At 53.6% G+C, this 19,754-nt stretch overlaps 1 protein-coding gene and 2 pseudogenes across 2 annotated transcripts; 2 read left to right on the top strand and 1 right to left on the bottom strand.

The window, feature by feature from the left end:
- Positions 1-366: 366 nt before the first annotated feature.
- LOC136515072 (protein ROOT INITIATION DEFECTIVE 3-like) lies at positions 367-19,090 on the top strand. Of its 2 annotated transcripts, none has more exons than XM_066508756.1 (9): positions 367-781; positions 867-980; positions 2,098-2,225; positions 2,304-2,442; positions 2,847-3,046; positions 17,268-17,395; positions 18,052-18,245; positions 18,352-18,548; positions 18,785-19,090. In XM_066508756.1, exons 1-8 carry the CDS (start codon positions 557-559, stop codon positions 18,505-18,507), a joined length of 1,284 nt encoding a protein of 427 aa, XP_066364853.1. In that variant the 5' UTR covers positions 367-556; the 3' UTR covers positions 18,508-18,548; positions 18,785-19,090. The 2 variants fall into 2 exon arrangements, with proteins under 2 accessions (XP_066364853.1, XP_066364852.1); XM_066508755.1 differs by having other exon boundaries at positions 368-781; positions 18,349-18,548; positions 18,785-19,088.
- LOC136518243 (probable indole-3-acetic acid-amido synthetase GH3.1) lies at positions 3,926-16,735 on the bottom strand (annotated as a pseudogene).
- On the top strand, positions 5,395-7,575 carry LOC136518245 (uncharacterized; annotated as a pseudogene).
- Positions 19,091-19,754: the final 664 nt, after the last annotated feature.

The following is a 19,754-nucleotide window of genomic DNA, read 5'->3' on the forward strand; positions in this document are numbered from 1 at the left end:
CATACCGAAACAAATACAAATCCAGCAAAACCAGAGGTATACCCGGAGACGATACCAATACCGAGGGTATTAGTAGTTGACATAGTTTTGCTCCTCCTATATACATTTCCTACTAGTATCCTCCTTTTTTTTGTGTGTATTCACCACCGACTCTCATCGTTATCTCACGAGTCACGAGCGGAGCGGAGTCCGTGCCGCGAGATATGCGGAGCGGCATCTCGCGAGCGAGTTGCAGAGCGGGCCGGAGCGAGGACGAGCGAGTAGCAGAGCTGCGGAGCGGGCCGGCCCATACGCGGGAGAGGAGCGAAGGAATTCGTCGGCCCATGCGCGGGAGCAAAGCCGCGGGCCACAGTGCGACCGGTCGGACCTTAAGCGCCGCCACGCACTCCAAACGGACGGAGGCGCCCCGCTCTCCCGCACCAGCCTCCGCAACTCTCCGTCTCGCGCCGCCGCCGCCGCCGCCTCGCCCCACGTCGTCGCGCTCCCTCTCTCCCTCTCCGCCGGCTTCCTTGACTGCGCCGCGCCGGACTCTCCCATCTCGCCCTCTCCGCTGCTCATGGCGCCGCCGCCACAACCAAAGCAGCTGGTGCTCGCCGCGTCATCTGCGGACGCGGGCGTGGCCGCCTGGGACCTCCGCACCGGCGCTGAGGACATCCGCCTCCGCCCCTGCGCTTCCCGCCCTCGGTCGCTCGCCTCGGTCGCCGACCGCTTCCTCGCCTCCGCTCAGGCTGTTCCCGCTGGCGGCAACTCCGGGACCATCCACTTCTACTACTGGGACAAGGTAAGCACGCTCTACATAAAACTCCGAACGGCGCTCTTGAACTCCGAACCCATGACCCCGAGTCGTTTCTTGGTTTCGGTTGCAGCCGCAAGTGGCCGTCAAGAGCTTTCCTTCTGAGCCGATCCGCGCACTTATCGCCGATCAGGAGGGGAGCTACCTCATCGGCGGTGGCAGCAATGGCAATATGTTCCTTTGGGAGGTGAGGGCATTGTGCTTTCTTTGTGATGGGTTGAAACTGTTAGTATGTGCTGTTGGATGCTTGGTGTGCTATCGTTTGAGGTTGATGTGGAATGTTTCCAGTGTTTTTGCTTGGTTATTAGTGAGCTCGAGGTGGTGTGAAATGGATGCCCCTGGTGGTGACTAATCAAAATTGGACCAGGGCCTTCATTTCTTTCCAGTTGGTTTGGAAAAGAATAGTTGGGGTTATTTAGTTCTGAAATGAAATATGTTTACAATAAACTTTGTTAGATTTCTTGTGGTAGAACTCTTTTTTTTCCGTAGCTTGCGTGCTGCACTGTGAAGGGCGGGCCTGGTGCAAGCGGTAGAGTCTTACCGCCTGTGACCGGAAGGTCCTGGGTTTGAGTCGCGGTCTCCTCGCATTGCACAGGCGACGGTAAGGCTTGCCACTGACACCCTTCCTCAGACCCCGCACAGAGCGGGAGCTCTCTGCACTGGGTACGCCCTTTTTGTGTGCTGCACTGTATGGGGTGGTGAACGAATGTGTGTTTTAGGTGCTAAAACTTTGAAGGCGGTGCTTATTTTGCGTTAGTGTTCTCTTTAGCACTTAATAACCTGGCAGTTTTAGAAGCTAATTACTATGCCATAGGTTAACAATTTGTGCGTTTCGCGCTAGAAGCTCACTGTGACCATTAGAAAACTATGCTGTAGGCATTCGTGTATTTTTCATGATCAAATGCCACCGGGTGTCTTTTAATTTTTACTCATATGTCCATTTAGCAGTTAGCACCTGAAGACATTTTCCGTGACGTCATGATGTGTTTTCCCCCCTTCCATTTTTCTACTTGAGCACTGGTGTTTTACAGTTACTTAAGTAGAAACACATCGTAATCCTCAGTTTTCTCTCAAAGTTGTGTCAATATTTGGCATGTTTACTCAGTGTATTTTCACAGGTACAGTATTAGGTAACTAATTATGTCTTTCCTCTGTTTGCTGGTGTGTTATGTGCCTGTGAGTTTGGTTTCTGTCTGCAGTTTATGCTATATATCTGAATCTGATCCATCCAGCACTTTTCTGGTTAAATTTGAACATTGTCTAAGCTATTTATCTGACCCATCGGATTTTATGATGGTTGATAGGTGTCTAGTGGAGAGCTTCTCCACACATGGCATGCGCACTATCGTGCTGTTAGGTGCCTCGCGCTGTATGACTATTTGCTTGTCTCAGGGTCAGAGGATGGGAGTATCAAAGTTTGGGATCTCATCACGTATGTTTGTTTTGTTTAGTAAAATCGGTCAAACTATTTTTGTATAGTGTTCATTAGGTTTGGTTGTATTGGTTGCAGGGTGCTTGATGAGCAGTCAAGGCTGGAGGCCCAGACACCATACATATATAGTTTCAGTCAGCATGCACTGCCTGTAACTGATATTGCTTGTTTTCTTGGAGCAATTGCTGTATCTTCTTCAGAGGATCGAACCTGCAAAGTGTGTGTGCAACTCAACTCTTGTTCTTTTTTTAATTGAATGTTTTATACGCAGTTATTTATTTGTTCTAGTTTTTGTTAGCCACTCGTATTTATAACTTAACTAGGTACTACCACCGATTCCAAATGTAGGTCTTAGGATCATATCTGTTCAAACTTTATTAACTTGGATTATAAGCATGAAAAGTTACATAGATTGACAACATATGATTGGTGTTACTTTATTTACCATGGAAAAATACTTCCATAATATAAATTTCACTATATAAATGGTATATTTTAACAAACATTACAAGGCAAAGTGTCATATTGGAGATTGTCAGTGTCCTAAACGACCTCCATTTGGAATCGGAGGGAGTAGCATCTTGGGCTACATATTCTAATGGCATTTGTTCTTATCTGCAGATTTGGAGTTTATCTGAGGGTAGGATGCTAAGAAGCATTTCATTTCCTACTAGCATTGGTTCTGTAGCACTAGACCCAAGAAGTCATATTTTCTATGCTGGTGGTAGAGATGGAAAGATATATGTTACTGCTATGGGTGTTGATCTCAGTTTTCGTGGTAGTGACGAGTCATCTATTCTGGGCACATTGGATGACCACAGGTTTGCCTGACCTAGCTTTTCGTCTTGTTCTTGAAAATTACTGCTGTGAATTACTAGTATCTCGTATCATGAAATTCCATGAGAAATTGTTCATCACTTAAAAGAGCATGACCCGATATATTTACCCATAGGAAGTGCATACAATATGGGCATGGTTTTCAGCTTTGACAACGACAAGGCTCCATATCTTCAACCTTTACTTTAGACTTGAATGAATAAAAATTGAATTGCTAGGACATCCATGTTGCATCTATTCTGATTGTTGGGCAGAGGGATAGAGTAAGTTGCAAAAAGGAATAACGGAAATCATAGATGTTTATCTAGTGACATTACATTAAAATAATAATGATAATCCACTTTGGAATTTAGTTGGCAACATGGAAATTATTTTCTTTCTCAACACATTAGGAATGTAGCTGGGGATCGAACAGGCAACATGTACATTCTGCACAGCCTTAGGGTAACTGCATTTGCAAGGATATTATTTGCAGTGGTTCATGAAAGGAAAGGGGTGGTTCGAGTTAGAGTTTTCACATATTTTCTTACTGGAAATTGAATACGATTTAAAGAATTATTATATCCTGACAATAATAACTAATAATGAAATTAAATAATTAAGAGTAAAATGCATGAATAGTCCATTAACTTGTGAGGGTGTGTCGATTTGGTCCATCAGGTTTGAAAGTGCATTTTTAGGTTCAAAACCTTGATCAGCGGTGCATAAAGAGTCCATAACCCTTCGTTTTATGTTTATATTTGTAGAAAACCCCTGTATTTATTTTTCTTTCACAAGCCGAGGCTGCGCTCCAGCTCATCCAGCACGCCGCGCCCGCCTGCGTGGATGCAGAAGTGCTCCAGCGCCAGCTTGAAGTCCGGCACCTAGGGCTTCACCTTCACGGCTCCGTGGATGCAGAAGTGCTCCAGCGCCAGCTCGAACACGGACGCCGGCACGGCCGTGCTGCCCGCGCGCAGCTCCCAGAACAGCACGTAGTGGCCCGGGATGGTGGCTGTGTCGGCGTAGCTGGCGTACTCCACCAGCGACGCCCGAACGGCGCCAGGTGCTGCACCGCGCCGCTCACGGCCACGTGCAGCTCCGTCTCGTCCGTCTTGTCGGAGTCAAGCGCCACGTTCTGCCGCCTCACGAACTTGAACATCGGCGCCTCGTTCTTGAAGCCGGCAACCCTCAGCACGTCGCCCACGCGGTACTGATACAACCCTGCAGTCATCATCGATCACACAAAACATTCATAACAATCTTGCACTGTTGGTCGGTCTAATTGGCACACGGATCGTCCGTCCATGCATGCTTTCGATCGAAGATGTCAGACATACTGGAGTAGGTGGTGACCACGGGTGTTAGACTGCCATATTATGGGCTGTAGCTTGGGCCATTAGCATTGCTGTATGGGCTGTTACGCCCTGGGCTTGGGCTGAGTGCGCCTGTAGGCGTCCCTTGAGGTTTTATGGTAGATGATCTTGGTTTAGGCAAGGATCACCGTTGATTGGGTGTTTCTATAAACCCTTGACAATCCTTGCCTATATATTGTACTAATTTGGTACCTCCATAATCAATCTACTGAGTTTTTCCGAGCCATCTCTTCTTTCATGGTATCACGAGTCTGGGTATTCCCCCCGATTCTACCTCCGCTGCCCTAGCGCGCCTTTTTCCCTCGGCTGCGCTCCTCCCTAGCGCGCCTTCCCCCTCGGCTGCGCTCCTCCCACCCATCTGCGTCGGCTTCCCTGTGCTGCGATGCCTGGGACTCCTCCCCCCTCTCCCAAATCGGCCGCCGCCGCCACCTTCTCCAAGGCTGTCGTCCCCACGGTATCCAGCCTGGACTCCGATGCCCAGGCCAAGGCTGCTGCCGCCGCCAAAGCTGCCGCCGATGCGGATGCCGTTGCGCGCAGCCAATCGGAAGGCTGAGCGTGATGCCGCCCTCGCGCGCGCCGCCGCTGCTGAGAAGGAAGCCTAGGCCGCCGCTTTGGAGCGCGCCGTTGCCGCCGCCCGCGCTCGCGACGTCCTGGCACGCGCCGAGCAGGAACGCGCCGCCTCTGGCGCTCTCGCGGACGGGGACGATGAGGACGCCCTCTCCGATCACGCCTCCGACCACAACGACAACACTGATCTGCATCAAGCCCTCCTTCTGCACGAGGCTGCTGCAATCGCCAACCTCCACTCCCAGGCAGTTGTGGTCCAGAACATCCGCAATCTTGTCACGGTTGTTCTCGACCTCAACGTTGGCAATTTCAATCGGTGGCGCGATCAGTTCCTCCTCATCGTTGGAAAGTATTCCCTTCAACACCATGTCCTGTAGGACTTACCGGCGCCTGGTTTCCCTAACTGGCAGCGCATGGATTGTGTTGTCAAGTCATGGATCCTCGCCGCGACGATCTCAGCGCGCAACTCCACTGCCCGCGACACTTGGCGCACCGTGGAGTCCCAGTTCTTCAACAACCGCGAGACACGCGCCCTCCTCCTCGACGCCAAGCTCCGCAACTTCGTTCAAGGTGATCTGTCCATCACTGATTACTGCAAGGAGCTCAAGCGCATGGCGGACACGCTTGGTGACTTAGGTGAAGTCGTCACTGTTGGAGTATGAGAGTATGAGTGTATTAGGCCCATGAGGCCCATGTATGACTAATATACATTGCTACCCTTCTAGGGTTAGCCCAATAAGACTTACACAATTCTAGCATGGTATCCAGCTAGGCTTTCCTCCCTCCCCTTCCCCAACCAGCCGCCAGGCGCCGCCGGCCGGCTTGCCGCCGCCATGGCTGGCCGCCCTCCCCCTCCCCCTCCCCGCCCCCCAACCTACTTCCACGTTTCCCCTCCCTTCCTACCCGTCGTGGGCCCAGCGCGGCGGGCGCCGGCACCTTGCCGCGGACGCGGATGGCCCGGCCGCCGCCACTGTCGCCTGCGGGCTGTGGGCGCGGGTGCCGGCGCGGGCGTGGGTGGCCCAGCCGCCGCTGCGGGCGCGGGCGCAGGCGGCCCCCGCCGCCGCGGGCGCGGACACGGGCAGCCTGCCCACTGCCGCCGCCGCCGCTGCTGCAAGGGGCGGGCGCGGGCGCAGGCAGCCACGCCGTTGCCGCTGGGGGCGCGGGGGAGGACCCTGGAGCCTTTCTTCTTCCCCGCTCCCCCTCCTCTGCCGCCCCCTGCCCCTCTCCAGACGGCAGGGGCCAACTCTGCTCTCGCCGCCGCTCTCGTGGCTGCACGGGCTGCTGCTGCGGACAGCCAGGCCCGGGTGCGGGCGGCCGCCCTCGCTTTCGAGTGCGAGCGCGACGCGGCTGATGCCCTGGCCCGCCAGATCGCTGAGGCGGAGCAGCTCCTCGTCCTCCCTACATCCTACGACACCGCGGCCACCTCTTCAGGCTCGACGGGTCACCGCGCGTCTCGCACCACGGTCATCTGGCACGACCCGGCCGACCCGCACGTGGCTCAGCTCCACTACCAGGCCGGGGGTGTCCAGAACATTCGACTCCTTGTCCCGGTCGTTCTCGAGCCTGAGTCGCCCTCTTACGCCCGCTGGAGGGACCTGGTTCTCCTCACCCTCCGCCGCTACGCCCTCGACGACCACGTCCTAGTCGACGCCTCGGTCGCGGTCCAGACCCCATCGTGGCTGCGCCTTGACAGCGTCGTCCTCTCCTGGATCATCGGGACGATCTCCCTGGACCTCCACGACCTCGTCCGCAACTCTGCTGACGCTCGCCGGGCCTGGCTTGCGCTCGAGGGCCAGTTTCTGGGCAATGCCGAAGCCCGGGCCCTGCGTCTCGATGCGAGCTTCCGCACCTTTGTTCAGGGTGACCTCTCCGTTGGCGATTTCTGCCGGCGCATGAAGAGCATGGCGGACTCCCTCGGCGACCTTGGCTGGCCCGTGGAGGACCGCATTCTGGTCCTCAATGTCCTCCGCGGGCTCAGTGACCGCTACGCCCACCTCCGGACGTGGATCACCCGGCAGAGGCCCTTTCCCTCCTTCCTGCAGGTCCGTGACGACCTTGTCATGGAGGAGCTCACTCAGGGCGTCCAGCCAGGGTCCACCTCCGCGCCAGGGTCCTCGTCTTCCTCGACTGCCCTGGCCGCTACTCCTCCGGCGCGTTCGTTCGCTCCACCGCCGTCGTCGCTTCTTGGTTCTCCTCCCCCCGGGCCGGGCGGGGGTGGGGGGGGGGGGGCGTGGCGGCCGCCGTCGCCGCGGAGGGGGGCGTGGGGGCCGCGGGGGCCACCACACACCGGCTCCTCCAGGGAGCCACCAGTCGCCCGCGACTCCACGAGGTGCAGCCTGGCCCTCTTTCCACAACCCGTGGTTGGGGCGCATCTCCATGTGGCCCTTCCCGGCTCCAGGTGGAGAGCCTCGCCCACCAGTGGCCTTGCTCACTGGAGCTCCTCCGGGGATTTACTCCCCGTCTGCGTGGGCTACACCTCCCGGCGCATCTTCGTGGGTGCCACCTCCCGACACCTTGCCCGGGCCTGTCGGTTGGAACCCGGCGGCCTTGGCCAGCTCCTTCAGCACCATGGCCCTGACACCGCCTGCCGGTACCGACTGGATTGCCGACTCGGGTGCCACTTACCACACTACTCCAGACCCTGGTATACTCTCCTCTATTCACCCTCCTTCTCCCTCTCATCCTTCGTCCATCATGGTCGCGAATGGTTCGTGTATTCCAGTCACGTCCGTGGGTGCCGCCGGCACTCATGGTTCCTTTCTTCTTCCTGACATTCTTGTTGCACCCTCTATGGTTCACAACCTTCTTTCTATTCGTCGTTTTACAGCTGACAATTCCTGTTCTGTTGAATTTGACTCTACTGGTCTTACTGTAAAGGATTTGGCTTCCCGGCGTCCTCTTCTCCGATGTGACAGCACGGGACCCCTTTACACCCTTCGGCTTCCGACGTCTGCTTCCTCTTCGTCACCGTCTACTTTGTCAGCTGCCTTCGCCGCCACTCCTTCTTCCACCACTTGGCACCGTCGCCTCGGCCATCCTGGACGTGATGCTCTGACGCAGCTTAGTCGCAGTTCCGACATTGGTTGTACTCGGGCTCACGATGAGCACTTGTGTCATGCGTGCCAGCTGGGCCGTCATGTTCGTCTCCCTTTTTGTTCTTCTTCTTCACATGCTACGCATGTGTTTGATCTTGTACACTGCGACCTATGGACATCTCCTGTCATCAGCATTTCTGGGTATAAATACTATCTTGTGGTGGTTGATGATTTCTCGCATTATTCGTGGACTTTCCCCTTGCGTGCAAAGTCGGATACCTTCACCACTCTTCTCCACTTTTTCGCCTGGGTGTCTACTCAGTTCGGCCTTACCATCAAGGCCGTCCAGTGTGACAATGGCCGTGAGTTCGATAACGGCACCTCCCGTGCCTTCTTCCTCTCTCACGGTGTCCAGTTGCGCATGTCTTGCCCGTATACCTCCTCCCAGAACGGCAAGGCCGAGCGCATGATTCGCACCACGAACGACACCATGCGCACCCTTCTGCTCCAGGCGTCGCTTCCTGCTCGCTTCTGGGCCGAGAGTCTGCACACCTCCACCTATCTCCTTAACCGCCTTCCTTCCGCTGCCTGCCCGGCTCCCACACCACACCACGCTCTCTTCGGTACCCCTCCTCGGTATGACCACCTTCGTGTCTTCGGGTGTGTGTGCTACCCTAACACCACTGCCATCGCTCCCCACAAGCTGGCTCCCCGTTCCGCTCTGTGTGTCTTCCTTGGGTACTCCCCGGATCACAAGGGGTACCGGTGCTTTGACCTCACCTCCCGTCGGGTCCTCATCTCTCGCCACGTGGTGTTTGATGAGTCTGTCTTCCCCTTCTCCACCACCACCACACCATCTCCCACCCCCGATCCTGACCCCTTCTCTCTGTTTCCCACTGACACGGTGGTCCAGCCGCTTTTACCGCTGTCTCCTGCAGGTACTGCTTCCCCGTGCCCCTCGCCGGGCCCGTGCCCCCGCTCGCCGCCCACCAGTGACGCCCCTGGCCCTGCGCCCTGCCCGGGTCCGGAGGCATCGCCCTCCGGAGCTGCCCCTGCCCCTCCGTCCGCAGCGGGTCCGGGGACGCCGCCTGTCGCACCTCCTGCGCGTTTCGCCCAGCCGGTGCACGTCTACCAGCGCCGTGTGCCGGCGGCAACGCTGCCTCCGGCACCACCGGGGTCCACCTCTCCACTGGTGACGCCTACACCACCGGTGGCTCCTTCTCCGCCGGCGACCCCTACACCGCCGCCGCCGCCTCAGGCTGCCCGTGTCGCGTCGCCGGTGTACCACCCGCAACTCCTTCACCGACACCCGCGGCATGTTCACCCTATGGTGACGCGTCACGCGGCTGGTACCCTGCGGCCCCGGGCTCTCGCGACGATGCCCGACGACCCGCAGATCTCTCCTGTACCCTCTTCCGTTCGCGACGCCTTGTCGGACCCTCATTGGCGCCGCGCGATGGAAGAGGAGTACGCGGCTCTCCTCGTCAACCAGACATGGGATCTGGTGCCCCGTCCACCCGGATCCAACGTCGTCACCGGCAAGTGGATCTGGACACACAAGCGGCGGGCTGATGGTACCCTTGAGAGGTACAAGGCTCGCTGGGTTCTTCGGGGTTTCACTCAGCGCCCTGGAGTCGATTATGATGAGACTTTCAGCCCCGTGGTGAAGCCGGCCACCGTACGCACAGTGCTCTCCCTGGCTCTCAGTCGCTCTTGGCCTGTGCATCAGCTGGACGTCAAGAATGCTTTTCTCCACGGGACTCTCACCGAGACAGTCTACTGCAGCCAGCCAGCGGGGTTTGTTGACTCTTCTCGTCCGGACATGGTCTGCCGGCTCAACAAGTCTCTCTACGGCCTCAAGCAGGCCCCCCGGGCGTGGTACTCTCGGTTTGCTGCTTTCCTGCTGACACTGGGGTTTGTGGAGGCCAAGTCGGATACGTCCCTGTTTATCTATCACCATGGAGCTGAGACTGCCTATCTGCTGCTCTACGTTGATGATATTGTCCTCACAGCCTCCAGCCCGTCCTTACTCAGCCGTGTCATCGCCTCTCTTCAGCAGGAGTTTGCTATGAAGGATCTTGGTGTGCTCCACCACTTCCTCGGGGTCACTGTTGAGCCTCGCCCCACCGGTCTTCTCCTTCACCAGCGGCAGTACACTCTTGATATCCTGGAGCGTGCTGGGATGACTAACTGCAAGCCCTGCTCTACTCCAGTTGACACACAGGGCAAGCTGTCAGAGGCCGTGGGCACCACCGTGGCAGACCCCACTGCTTACCGGAGTCTTGCAGGTGCCCTTCAGTACCTCACCTTCACCAGGCCAGACATCACCTATGCAGTACAGCAGATATGCCTTCACATGCATGATCCCGAGAGCCTCACCTCACTGCGCTCAAGCGCCTCCTCCGTTACCTCCGCGGCACTGTCGACTACGGCTTACTCCTTCAGCGGTCTTCCTCCACCGAGCTCGTCGTCTACACTGACGCCGACTGGGCCGGGTGTCCGGACACTCGGCGCTCTACCTCCGGCTACGCTGTCTTTCTGGGCGGCAACCTGGTGTCCTGGTCGTCCAAGCGCCAGCCGGTGGTCTCCCGATCCAGTGCCGAGGCGGAGTACCGAGCTGTCGCTAACGGCGTGGCTGAGGCCTCCTGGCTCCGACAGCTCCTTGCCGAGCTCCACAGCCCTCTCTCCCGGAGCACGCTGGTCTACTGCGACAACGTCAGTGCGGTGTACCTCTCCACCAACCCCGTGCAGCACCAACGGACCAAGCATGTGGAGATCGACCTACACTTTGTCCGTGATCGGGTTGCCATCGGCGATGTTCGGGTCCTACACGTCCCGACCACCTCCCAGTTTGCCGACATCTTCACCAAGGGCCTCCCGTCATCGACCTTCACCGAGTTTCGCTCCAGCCTCAACATCATTGGTGGCTAGTTGCGTCTGTGGGGGGGGCTCGTGTGTGTGCTTCTTTTCATGTCCAGTCTGTAACTCCGCTGCGACGGTAGTTCAGACTGCGGGGGGGTGTTGGAGTATGAGAGTATGAGTGTATTAGGCCCATGAGGCCCATGTATGACTAATATACATTGCTACCCTTCTAGGGTTAGCCCAATAAGACTTACACAATTCTAGCAGTCACCAACTGCACCCTTGTCCTCAACCTCATTCGCGGTCTGAATGAGCGCTTTAAGACCGTCGGCATGCATCTCCGGCGAGGGCGCCCCTTCCCCACGTTCCTGGACGCGAAGGCTGACCTCCTCCTGGAGGAGCTGACGATGGAGAACACGTCGTCGTCTCAATCGACAGCGCTCACCGCTTCCACCACTACGTCAGCCACGTCGCGTCCAGCGCAGGCTCCGGGGGTGGCTCTGCTCCCTCCAAGAACCGCCGCGGAAAATGCGGCGGCCAGCGCGACGGCGTTGGTGGCAACCCGGCGCCCACTGGTACGCAGCAAGGTGCCCAGTCCAGCGCGCCCTCTGGTGGACAGTTTAAGCCTGGCAGCTCCGGCTCCGGGGGCGCCGCCATGGCCCTCCTTCTACCGCTCGTGGGCCGGGGCCATCCAAATGTGGCCTGGACCACAGCCTGGGCAGCGGCCTCCACTTGCGCCACTGCCTGGCACCCCTCAGCACGCTGTGCTGGCCTAGCAGACTCTTCAACAGCATGCTGTGCCTGCCCCGGTCATGGAGAACGCCGGGTCTTGGACTGCACCACCCCCCGGCTACTACCAACCGCTCACCGGGCTTCCTACATGGGATCAGCCATCTCTGGCCTCGACATTCAGCACCATGACGTTGCAGCAGCCACAAAACAACAATGACTGGTACTTCGATTCAGGTGCAACCTCTCACATGTCCTCACATTCCGATTCGCTTTCACACACTACTTCACGGTATCCTATTCCATCGTCCATTGTTGTCGGTAACGGATCCTTACTCCCCGTTACATCCACTGGCTCTACATTTATTTCACCGTCTTTACGTCTTAATAATGTGCTGGTTTCCCCACAACTTATTAAGAAGCTAATTTTTGTTCACCAGTTCACTATCGATAACAATTGTTCTGTGGAGTTTGACCCGACTGGGTGTTCTGTGAAGGATCTTCTGTCTCGGAACGTGATCGTCAGGTGCAATAGCTCAGGACCGTTGTACCCTCTCCGGCTGCCAGCTGCTCATTCCTTGGTCGCCGCCACCGAGTCTTCACTTTGGCATCGCCTCGGTCATCCTGGACACGAGGCCCTCTCCAAGCTTGCGTCGAGTCTTCCTACTTGTCATCATGATACTACTACTGTTTGTCATGCGTGTCAATTAGGTCGTCATGTGCGTCTTCCATTTCATTTGTCAACTTCTCGAGCGTCCAATAAATTTGATCTAGTGTCTCAGGCTATAAATATTACTTGGCTATTCTTGATGATTGTTCACATTATTTATGGACGTTTCCTCTGAAGTTGAAATCTGACGCTTTTTCGACAATCGCTCACTTTTTTGCCCTTGTGTCCACTCAGTTCGGCACCACCATCAAGGCAGTTCAGTGCGACAACGGTCGTGAGTTTGACAACTCCAGCTCCCGCACGTTCTTGCTTACCCATGGTGTTCGCCTCCGCATGTCGTGCCCATACACTTCAACCCAGAACGGTAAGGTCGAGCATATCATTCGTTCCATTAACAATGTGATTCGCTCCCTACTGTTCCAGGCTTCCCTACCACCCTCATTCTGGGTCGAAACTATGCAGACAGCCACATATCTCATTAACATCTTGCCCACCAAAACGCTGAGCCCGTCCACCCCGCACTTCGCCCTCTTCGGCACAGCGCCCTCCTATGATCACCTACGCGTTTTTGGCTGCACTTGTTATCCCAACTTGTCTGCCACAGCTCCCCACAAACTTTCCCCTCGATCCACCTTGTGTGTCTTCCTGGGATATTCAACTCATCATAAAGGATACCGCTGCCTTGATCTCTCTTCCAATAGAGTTATCATATCTCGTCACGTCGTCTTTGACGAGTCAGCATTCCCCTATGCTGAGCGTGCCTCCACTCCATCCCCGGCAGACTTTGATTTTTTGGACATTACTGACTATGTGCTGGCTCCCATCGGACCAGCACATAAGTTTCTCTCTGCAAGCACTGGTCCTTCGACACTCGCATAGCCACGTGCGGTTGTGGCTGACACCGATGATGACCTGGCTGGTTCAACAGCGCTTGATGCGCTCCCAGTCAGTCCACCAGTTGCGCCTGCCCCCTCGCCTGCACAGCCACGTGCGGCCCCTGCCTCGCCTTCGCCCGCACAGCCACGTGCGGCACCGACTTCTTCGACCTCGCCGTCACCTGCAGCTTTGGCCGAGCCGCGCGGACCTCCGCCCGGTTTCCCGCCGCTGCCCGTCTTACCGGTGCACGCAGTCCGTCACGTCTACACGCACCGGGAGCGCCCAGCTGCTGCCCCTACGCCGCGCCGGGAGAGCCCAGCTGATGTCCAGCCAACTGCTGAGCGCCTAGCTGCTGTTCAGCCAGCTGCTGCACCTGCGCCGCTGCCTAAGGGTGCTGTTGCTGTCCCCCCAATGATCAACCAGCACCCCATGGCCACGCGCGCGAAGACCGGTTTCCGGATTCCTGCTCTCTATCATGCTACGCCACTGTCTCCAGTGCCCAAGACCTTCCGCAGCGCACTCGCCGATCCGAATTGGCGTGCTACTATGGAGGAAGAACATGCTGCTCTTCTCCAAAACCACACATGGGATCTTGTTCCCCGCCCCCCTCGGGCTAATGTGGTCACCGGGAAGTGGATTTTCAAGCACAAGTTCAACGTCGATGGGTCACTTGAGCGGTACAAGGCACGCTGGGTCCTTCGCGGCTTCACTCAGTGGCCTGGCGTGGATTTTTCAAAGACTTTCAGTCCAGTTGTAAAGCCTGCCACAGTTCGCACCGTGCCGTCTACATGTCTTCCAACTCGGTTCAGCATCAGCGCACCAAGCACATCGAGATTGACCTCCATTTCGTTCGGGAGAAGGTTGTTGCTGGTAATGTTCATGTCCTGCATGTGCCAACCTCATCCCAATATGCGGACATCTTCACCAAAGGTCTTCCATCTTCGGTCTTCACAGAGTTCAGGTCCAGCCTGAACGTGCGCGGTGGCGACGATCAGACTGCGGGGGCGTGTTAGACTGCCATATTATGGGCGGTACCTTGGGCCATTAGCATTGTTGTATGGGCTGTTATGCCCTGGGCTTGGGCTGAGTGCGCCTGTAGGCGCCCCTTGGGGTTTTATGGTAGATGATCTTGGTTTAGGCAAGGATCACCGTTGATTGTGTTTTTATAAACCCTTGACAATCCTTGCCTATATATTGTACTCATTTGGTACCTCCATAATCAATCTACTGAGTTTTCCCGAGCCATATTTTCTTTCAACGGGCTCATACTCGTGACCGAGCGTCACATCCACGAGGCCAACTAGGTCGCGGTGGCTTGGCTCTCCTTGCCGTCGCTGCTGCACTGGAGAGCAAGGAACTCGAAGTAGCACATGGTGGGGATGAGCGTGTATGCCATGTTGCCTGGCTTGCACATGGGGTTCAGGTTGAGTTTGAAGTAGCACTCGGAAGAGGCGTACATGGTGCACGCTAGAGGCAGGCCGCCGTCGTAGAACTCCAGCGTCGGGATGTACTGCGACATGGCGCCGGTCACAATCACGTCGATGTACTTGGTGCGGGGCCACAGGCGCCGGATGATGCCCTCCCATGACGTCCCCGCGCACTCAGCCTCAATCTCGCCAGCAAGCGCCGGGTCGGCGCCGCGAAGCACTCTGCCGACGGCGTCGCGCACGGCGCGGTCCGTGATCTCCGGGTCAAGCGTGCCCGTGCGGATGTCGCGGCACAGACACGGCCAGTGGTTCTCGAGGAAGCGGACGGCGCGGAGGAAGCTCGAGGCGAACACGGCGCCGACGCGCATCACATCGGCGCGGTGGACGAGGCCGCACAGCAGCTACGCATACATGCTCTAGTACGAGTCCACGCACAGGATGGCCTCATTGGGGCTCGTGTACTCGGTGTAGGGGTCGTGCGGCTGGAGGCCCTCGTAGGTGACGAGTGGGACGACACGGCGGAAGGCTTCGGCAGATCCTCCCGGGACGCCGTAGCGGCGCAGGTACTTGGCCGGCGCGTTCTGCACAGTATCTCCGCGAGGATGCGCCGCTGCACCTTCCCGGCGTTCACCGTGACATGCTCGATGAACTCGAGCGCCGACGCCACTACTACTCCGCTCCGCCTTCTACTTCAAGGAGGCTCTGCGCGCTGCTCCGGTTCCTAGCCGCCGCACTGCTCCGCCACGTCGCCCGCGGAGCCGGTGAAGCCCTACGTGCCGGACTTCAAGCTGGCACTGGAGCACTTCTGCATCCACGCGGGCGGGCGCAGCGTGCTGGATGAGCAGCCTCTGCTTGTGAAAGAAAAATAAATACAGGTTTTTTTTTACAAATATAAACATAAAACGAAGGGGTATGGACTCTTTATACACCACTGATCAAGGTTTTGGACCAAAAAAATGCACTTTCAAACCTGATGGACCAAATCGACACATGTCACAAGTTAATGGACTATCCATGCATTTTACTCAATAATTAATAAATATTAATACATTTCCTTACACTTAACTACTTAAGTGTTCCATAAATGTACAAGTATATAACACTTTAAGGTCCTGTTTGGCAGAGCTCCACTCCTTGATTCTCCAGCCCCACTCCCTGATTCTTTGGAACTTGGAAGTTATTCTGTCTGATAGAATCGTTTGGCAAGCTGTGACTGAAGTGATTCTTGAAAGAGCGGATTAAGCTGTAATTGTCCATAGCACCCCTGACTGTCTGAACAAAAGTCTGTAATATAGATCATGAACAGGCATGCATTGTTTGATATATGCTGTTTAAATTTATGTGTAACAACAAATTGACTAGAGAAATTCTTCACCCAATACGCCAATAATTAATTGTTGACACCACAAGTTGCATCGTACAATCATCATATTCCAAAGTCCAAACCGATGGGGTCCAATAGATTACAAAGTCCCCAAAAGAGAACAAAATAATCAGACATTTTCTTACAGGGTCCAGGCGTCTAGCTTGCCCCTGTCAATCTTCCCAATTGTTTAATAAACTATGAAAGCCATTGTTGTTCATCCTATGGCAAAAGTAGTATATAACCACCAACAAATAAATGAATACCTGATCTACATGCTGACAGAACAAATCAAAATTAACTAGCGCTCATCCTATGCTTTGATCAACAGAACATTAAACAAAGTTGTGTTGCCAGGACCTTCGGTCTGGATGAGGGACGACCAGAGGCAGCCTGGACGTCGGTGGTTCTGACCTAGAGGAAGACAACGGTGGCCTCTATGGAGACCGCAGCCTGTGGAAGGTGGACACCGGAGCTCGATCTGCAGGGAGTGGGTGCGCCTGTCCAGGATTATGGTAGGGTTGCCCCCTGGGGTCGACTGACACCAACTGTGCCCGGCAGCTGGTGTCGGGCCAGTCCTGCTGGCAGCGCTGCAGTTGCCCACACATGGAGAGAAAAACTCGGACCCCTCCGAGCGGTGCTTTGGGACAAACGGGTGCAGGATGGGGAAGTGCGGGCCTTTTATACCCATGGCAATTGTGGATCAATAACCTTTGACTTGGTGAGGAGGTCTATAATCAGAAGGGTGGGGAGCAGGCGTGAATCTGTGGGAGCAGTTTTTTTTGGCTCCATGGTTTTTTTTCCTCAAACACGCAGGAGAGCTGCGTATCATTTCATTAAAAGGAGAAGAAAGAGTCGTACATAGACCCGGACACACACACACACGCACCTCCTAAAAAATTGGCTCCGTGGTTGGTATAGAAAAATGAGGGAACGATTCACTAGATTCCCCTAAGAAGCTGTGCCAAATTTTGGTGTTTGGCAGAGCTGGAGTGGTTCTCATGAAGAAGCTGCTCCAAGGAGTGCTGCCAAACGCACCCTAATTAACTTCAATCTAAAGGAATTCTCATCCTCTTTTTTTATTTGTTTCTCTGTTATTTGCTGCTTAGAAACTACAGATAGGCTGGATGATAGGTTTTTTTGTAATGATTATTCATTGATCTGCATTGTTGTTAGCAGTGCAGGTTATTCAATGCCATTATCTAAATAAATTTATTTGCAACTACTTTCTCTGTTTAATATAGGCTGCTTCAGTGTCAAATTCCTAGCATTTGTGTGGTGAGATCTATTAAGTTGATTCTGGTATTTTTTTTGACTGATCCAGCAAGGCAGTAACAAGCTTAGCATCAAGCACAGATGGACTTCTACTTGTCTCTGGATCTGAGGATGGTAATGTTCGGGTTTGGGATACTAGATGTCAGCAGGTGACCCGAAAATTCAAACATTCCCAAGGTTATACTCTTATTTTATATTAAAAAGGCTATTTTCGTACTGAAAACCTGCCTTGACTTTACAAAACTTAGTGCAATATTTGAAAACTTAATTCTTACGTTGGACACTCTTATGCGTTGAATATGTGGTTGGGTTGTGAGCCTACTCCATTGACTAGTAGAACTTTCTTCCTAGAGAAACCTAAGGCTCACATATTTTCCTGGACACTTAATAGGCAAAAGATGTTTCTTTTTGTTTTTTTTACTGTCACTAAAGGCATTATTAAATATGTTTTCTTATGTTAGGTGAATGGTTACCTAGGCTGAGTTCCGTCAATCCATCCTGAATCACTCTTAGTTCTATGGGAATTCTTTTTTTTGAGGGAAGTTCTATGGGATGTCTTGATTATAACTGAAACATGAACGCTGGACTGCTAAAGTATGTCTCCGTGAGCTTACACAGTCAACTTTCATGACTCATGGTACGATTTTTTGTTAGTAGTCTTCGCCATAAGCTTACATTTCTAAAGCTGAGGCTAAGAGGGTATTCTATGGCCATGCTTTTTTTAATATATCACAGTGCACCTTTTGTACATAGTTTATGAATCATGTTCTTGTTTCCTTTTTTCCCCCGAATCTGCAGTACCACTGAGCTTTGATAATGTAATTGTTTGTCAGGTCCAGTAACCAATGTTCTGATAGTAACGCCACAACGAGTAAATCTGCCACCGCTACAACCATTACGCAAAGTTTGCTCAGCAAATGGGGAGGCTGAACGGCGGGCAGTAGTTCTTCCTCGGCCTGAAAATGATGTTCCAATTCCTGGAAATAAATCTTCCATTTTTATGGAGAGCTACTTGGATGAGCTTCAGGTTGGGTGATTTTGCCTTGTCTTTCATTTGGTGCCATACATCTTACAAGTTTCATTTCCATATTTCTTTTGTGTTGCATCTTATGTTTTTTTATGGGGTCCAGAAGCATGGTGGTTCTTCCAGGTTATTTGATTTTGGGCTGAATGCTCAGAATGGCACTCCAAGTCAACAGGGAACAGAATGGAGAGATAGATACTTGGAGTTGCAGGATCTCTTTGTACATGAGGTCCTCCATCAGATGCCATCCTCGAGGAACCCATGATACACATGCTTTGGATATCATAGGTTGCTGTTGTCAATTAAGTAAGTGAATTTTATTTTCTCCTGCTGGTTAATAATAGAGATCATGAAGAAATGGCAGAGATTTTTGTCAACACAATAACATAACCTGTAAAATCCTTTTTTTTGCATTTCAATTGTTCTAGTCTCAATAGTTTATGATAGCATAATCAAGTTAGCGGCAGAGGCATATTGCACTTCTATGCATGCTGTGTTTTTGTTTCAGCCATGGAGACTTATGTTTTTAACACGTTTTGTAGGATCATTTGTGGTATCGAAACAGTGATGGTTGCCATTCGGGCCACAAACGATGTAGATGAGCTCTTTGGAGTAATTCAACTGGTTGAGGGTGCTTTTGGCTGCGAGGAACTTTTCATATTCTCCGTAAAATCACTAGAATCGCTGCCTAAAATCACTTGGAACTGATTCTCGTTTTTGTATTAGTCTCGGTAAACACCAAAAACCTGGTTTCTCTTGATTCTAGTTCTAATTCGAAGAATCCAGCTGAGGTAGCTAAATAAAGTGATTTTGATTTATTGGAGAAATGTTTCTTTCTCAAAGGAATCTGGATTTGAAACTGTTCTATGGGAATCTAGATTTGAAGCGTTTCCACGAGAATTTAGAACCCTGCCAAAGTATAAAATGCTGAGATGTGGCAGAGTATAAACTGGATCAGTGAAATGGTGCAGAGATTGGCCAATTCTGAAGTAACCTTAGGTGCTGTTTGGTTGAGGCACGAGATGTAGAGTTGCAGAGGCTGGTGCGGGAGAGCAGGGCGCCTCCCTTTGGACTGGGGCCTGTTCGCTTCGCTGAAAAAACAAGCCGAAACACTGTTCCGGCTGATTTGTTAGGAAAGAAAAACACTGTTCCGGTTGAAAAAAACTAAGCTGAAAAAGACGAATTATAAGAGAAGCGGACAGGGCCTGAGTTAGGGTCATCCCGAGCCTAATCTAATGATGAGCTTGAAAACTAGAAACTCGTGTGCTCGGGCACCGGTGTTCCTAGCCTTCCTGCTATGTGCCAAGATTCGTCTTTTAAACAAGATTCGTCTTTTAAATAAAATTGACATCTTCTAGATTAGACAAGGCAAAAAAAAAAAAAAACAGAGAGAAGAAAACTGCAGTGCACACCTATGGCGGAAGAAAACTGCAGTGCGCACCTATGGCGGCTTTAGTTTGGAAACTCCCTATTCGGTAGGGCTGGCGTATACGTACGTATTCATTCAGTCAC

Source organism: Miscanthus floridulus, chromosome 17 (assembly GCF_019320115.1).
Source record: "Miscanthus floridulus cultivar M001 chromosome 17, ASM1932011v1, whole genome shotgun sequence".
In the NCBI taxonomy this organism is placed as follows: Eukaryota; Viridiplantae; Streptophyta; class Magnoliopsida; order Poales; family Poaceae; genus Miscanthus; species Miscanthus floridulus.

Coding starts and splice junctions, on each gene's coding strand:
- LOC136515072 (XM_066508755.1), top strand. CDS start 557: ATGGCGCCGCCGCCACAACCAAAGCAGCTGGTGCTCGCCGCGTCATCT. Junction 782..866: donor ACTTCTACTACTGGGACAAG/GTAAGCACGCTC, acceptor TTTCGGTTGCAG/CCGCAAGTGGCCGTCAAGAG. Junction 2,226..2,303: donor AAAGTTTGGGATCTCATCAC/GTATGTTTGTTT, acceptor TATTGGTTGCAG/GGTGCTTGATGAGCAGTCAA.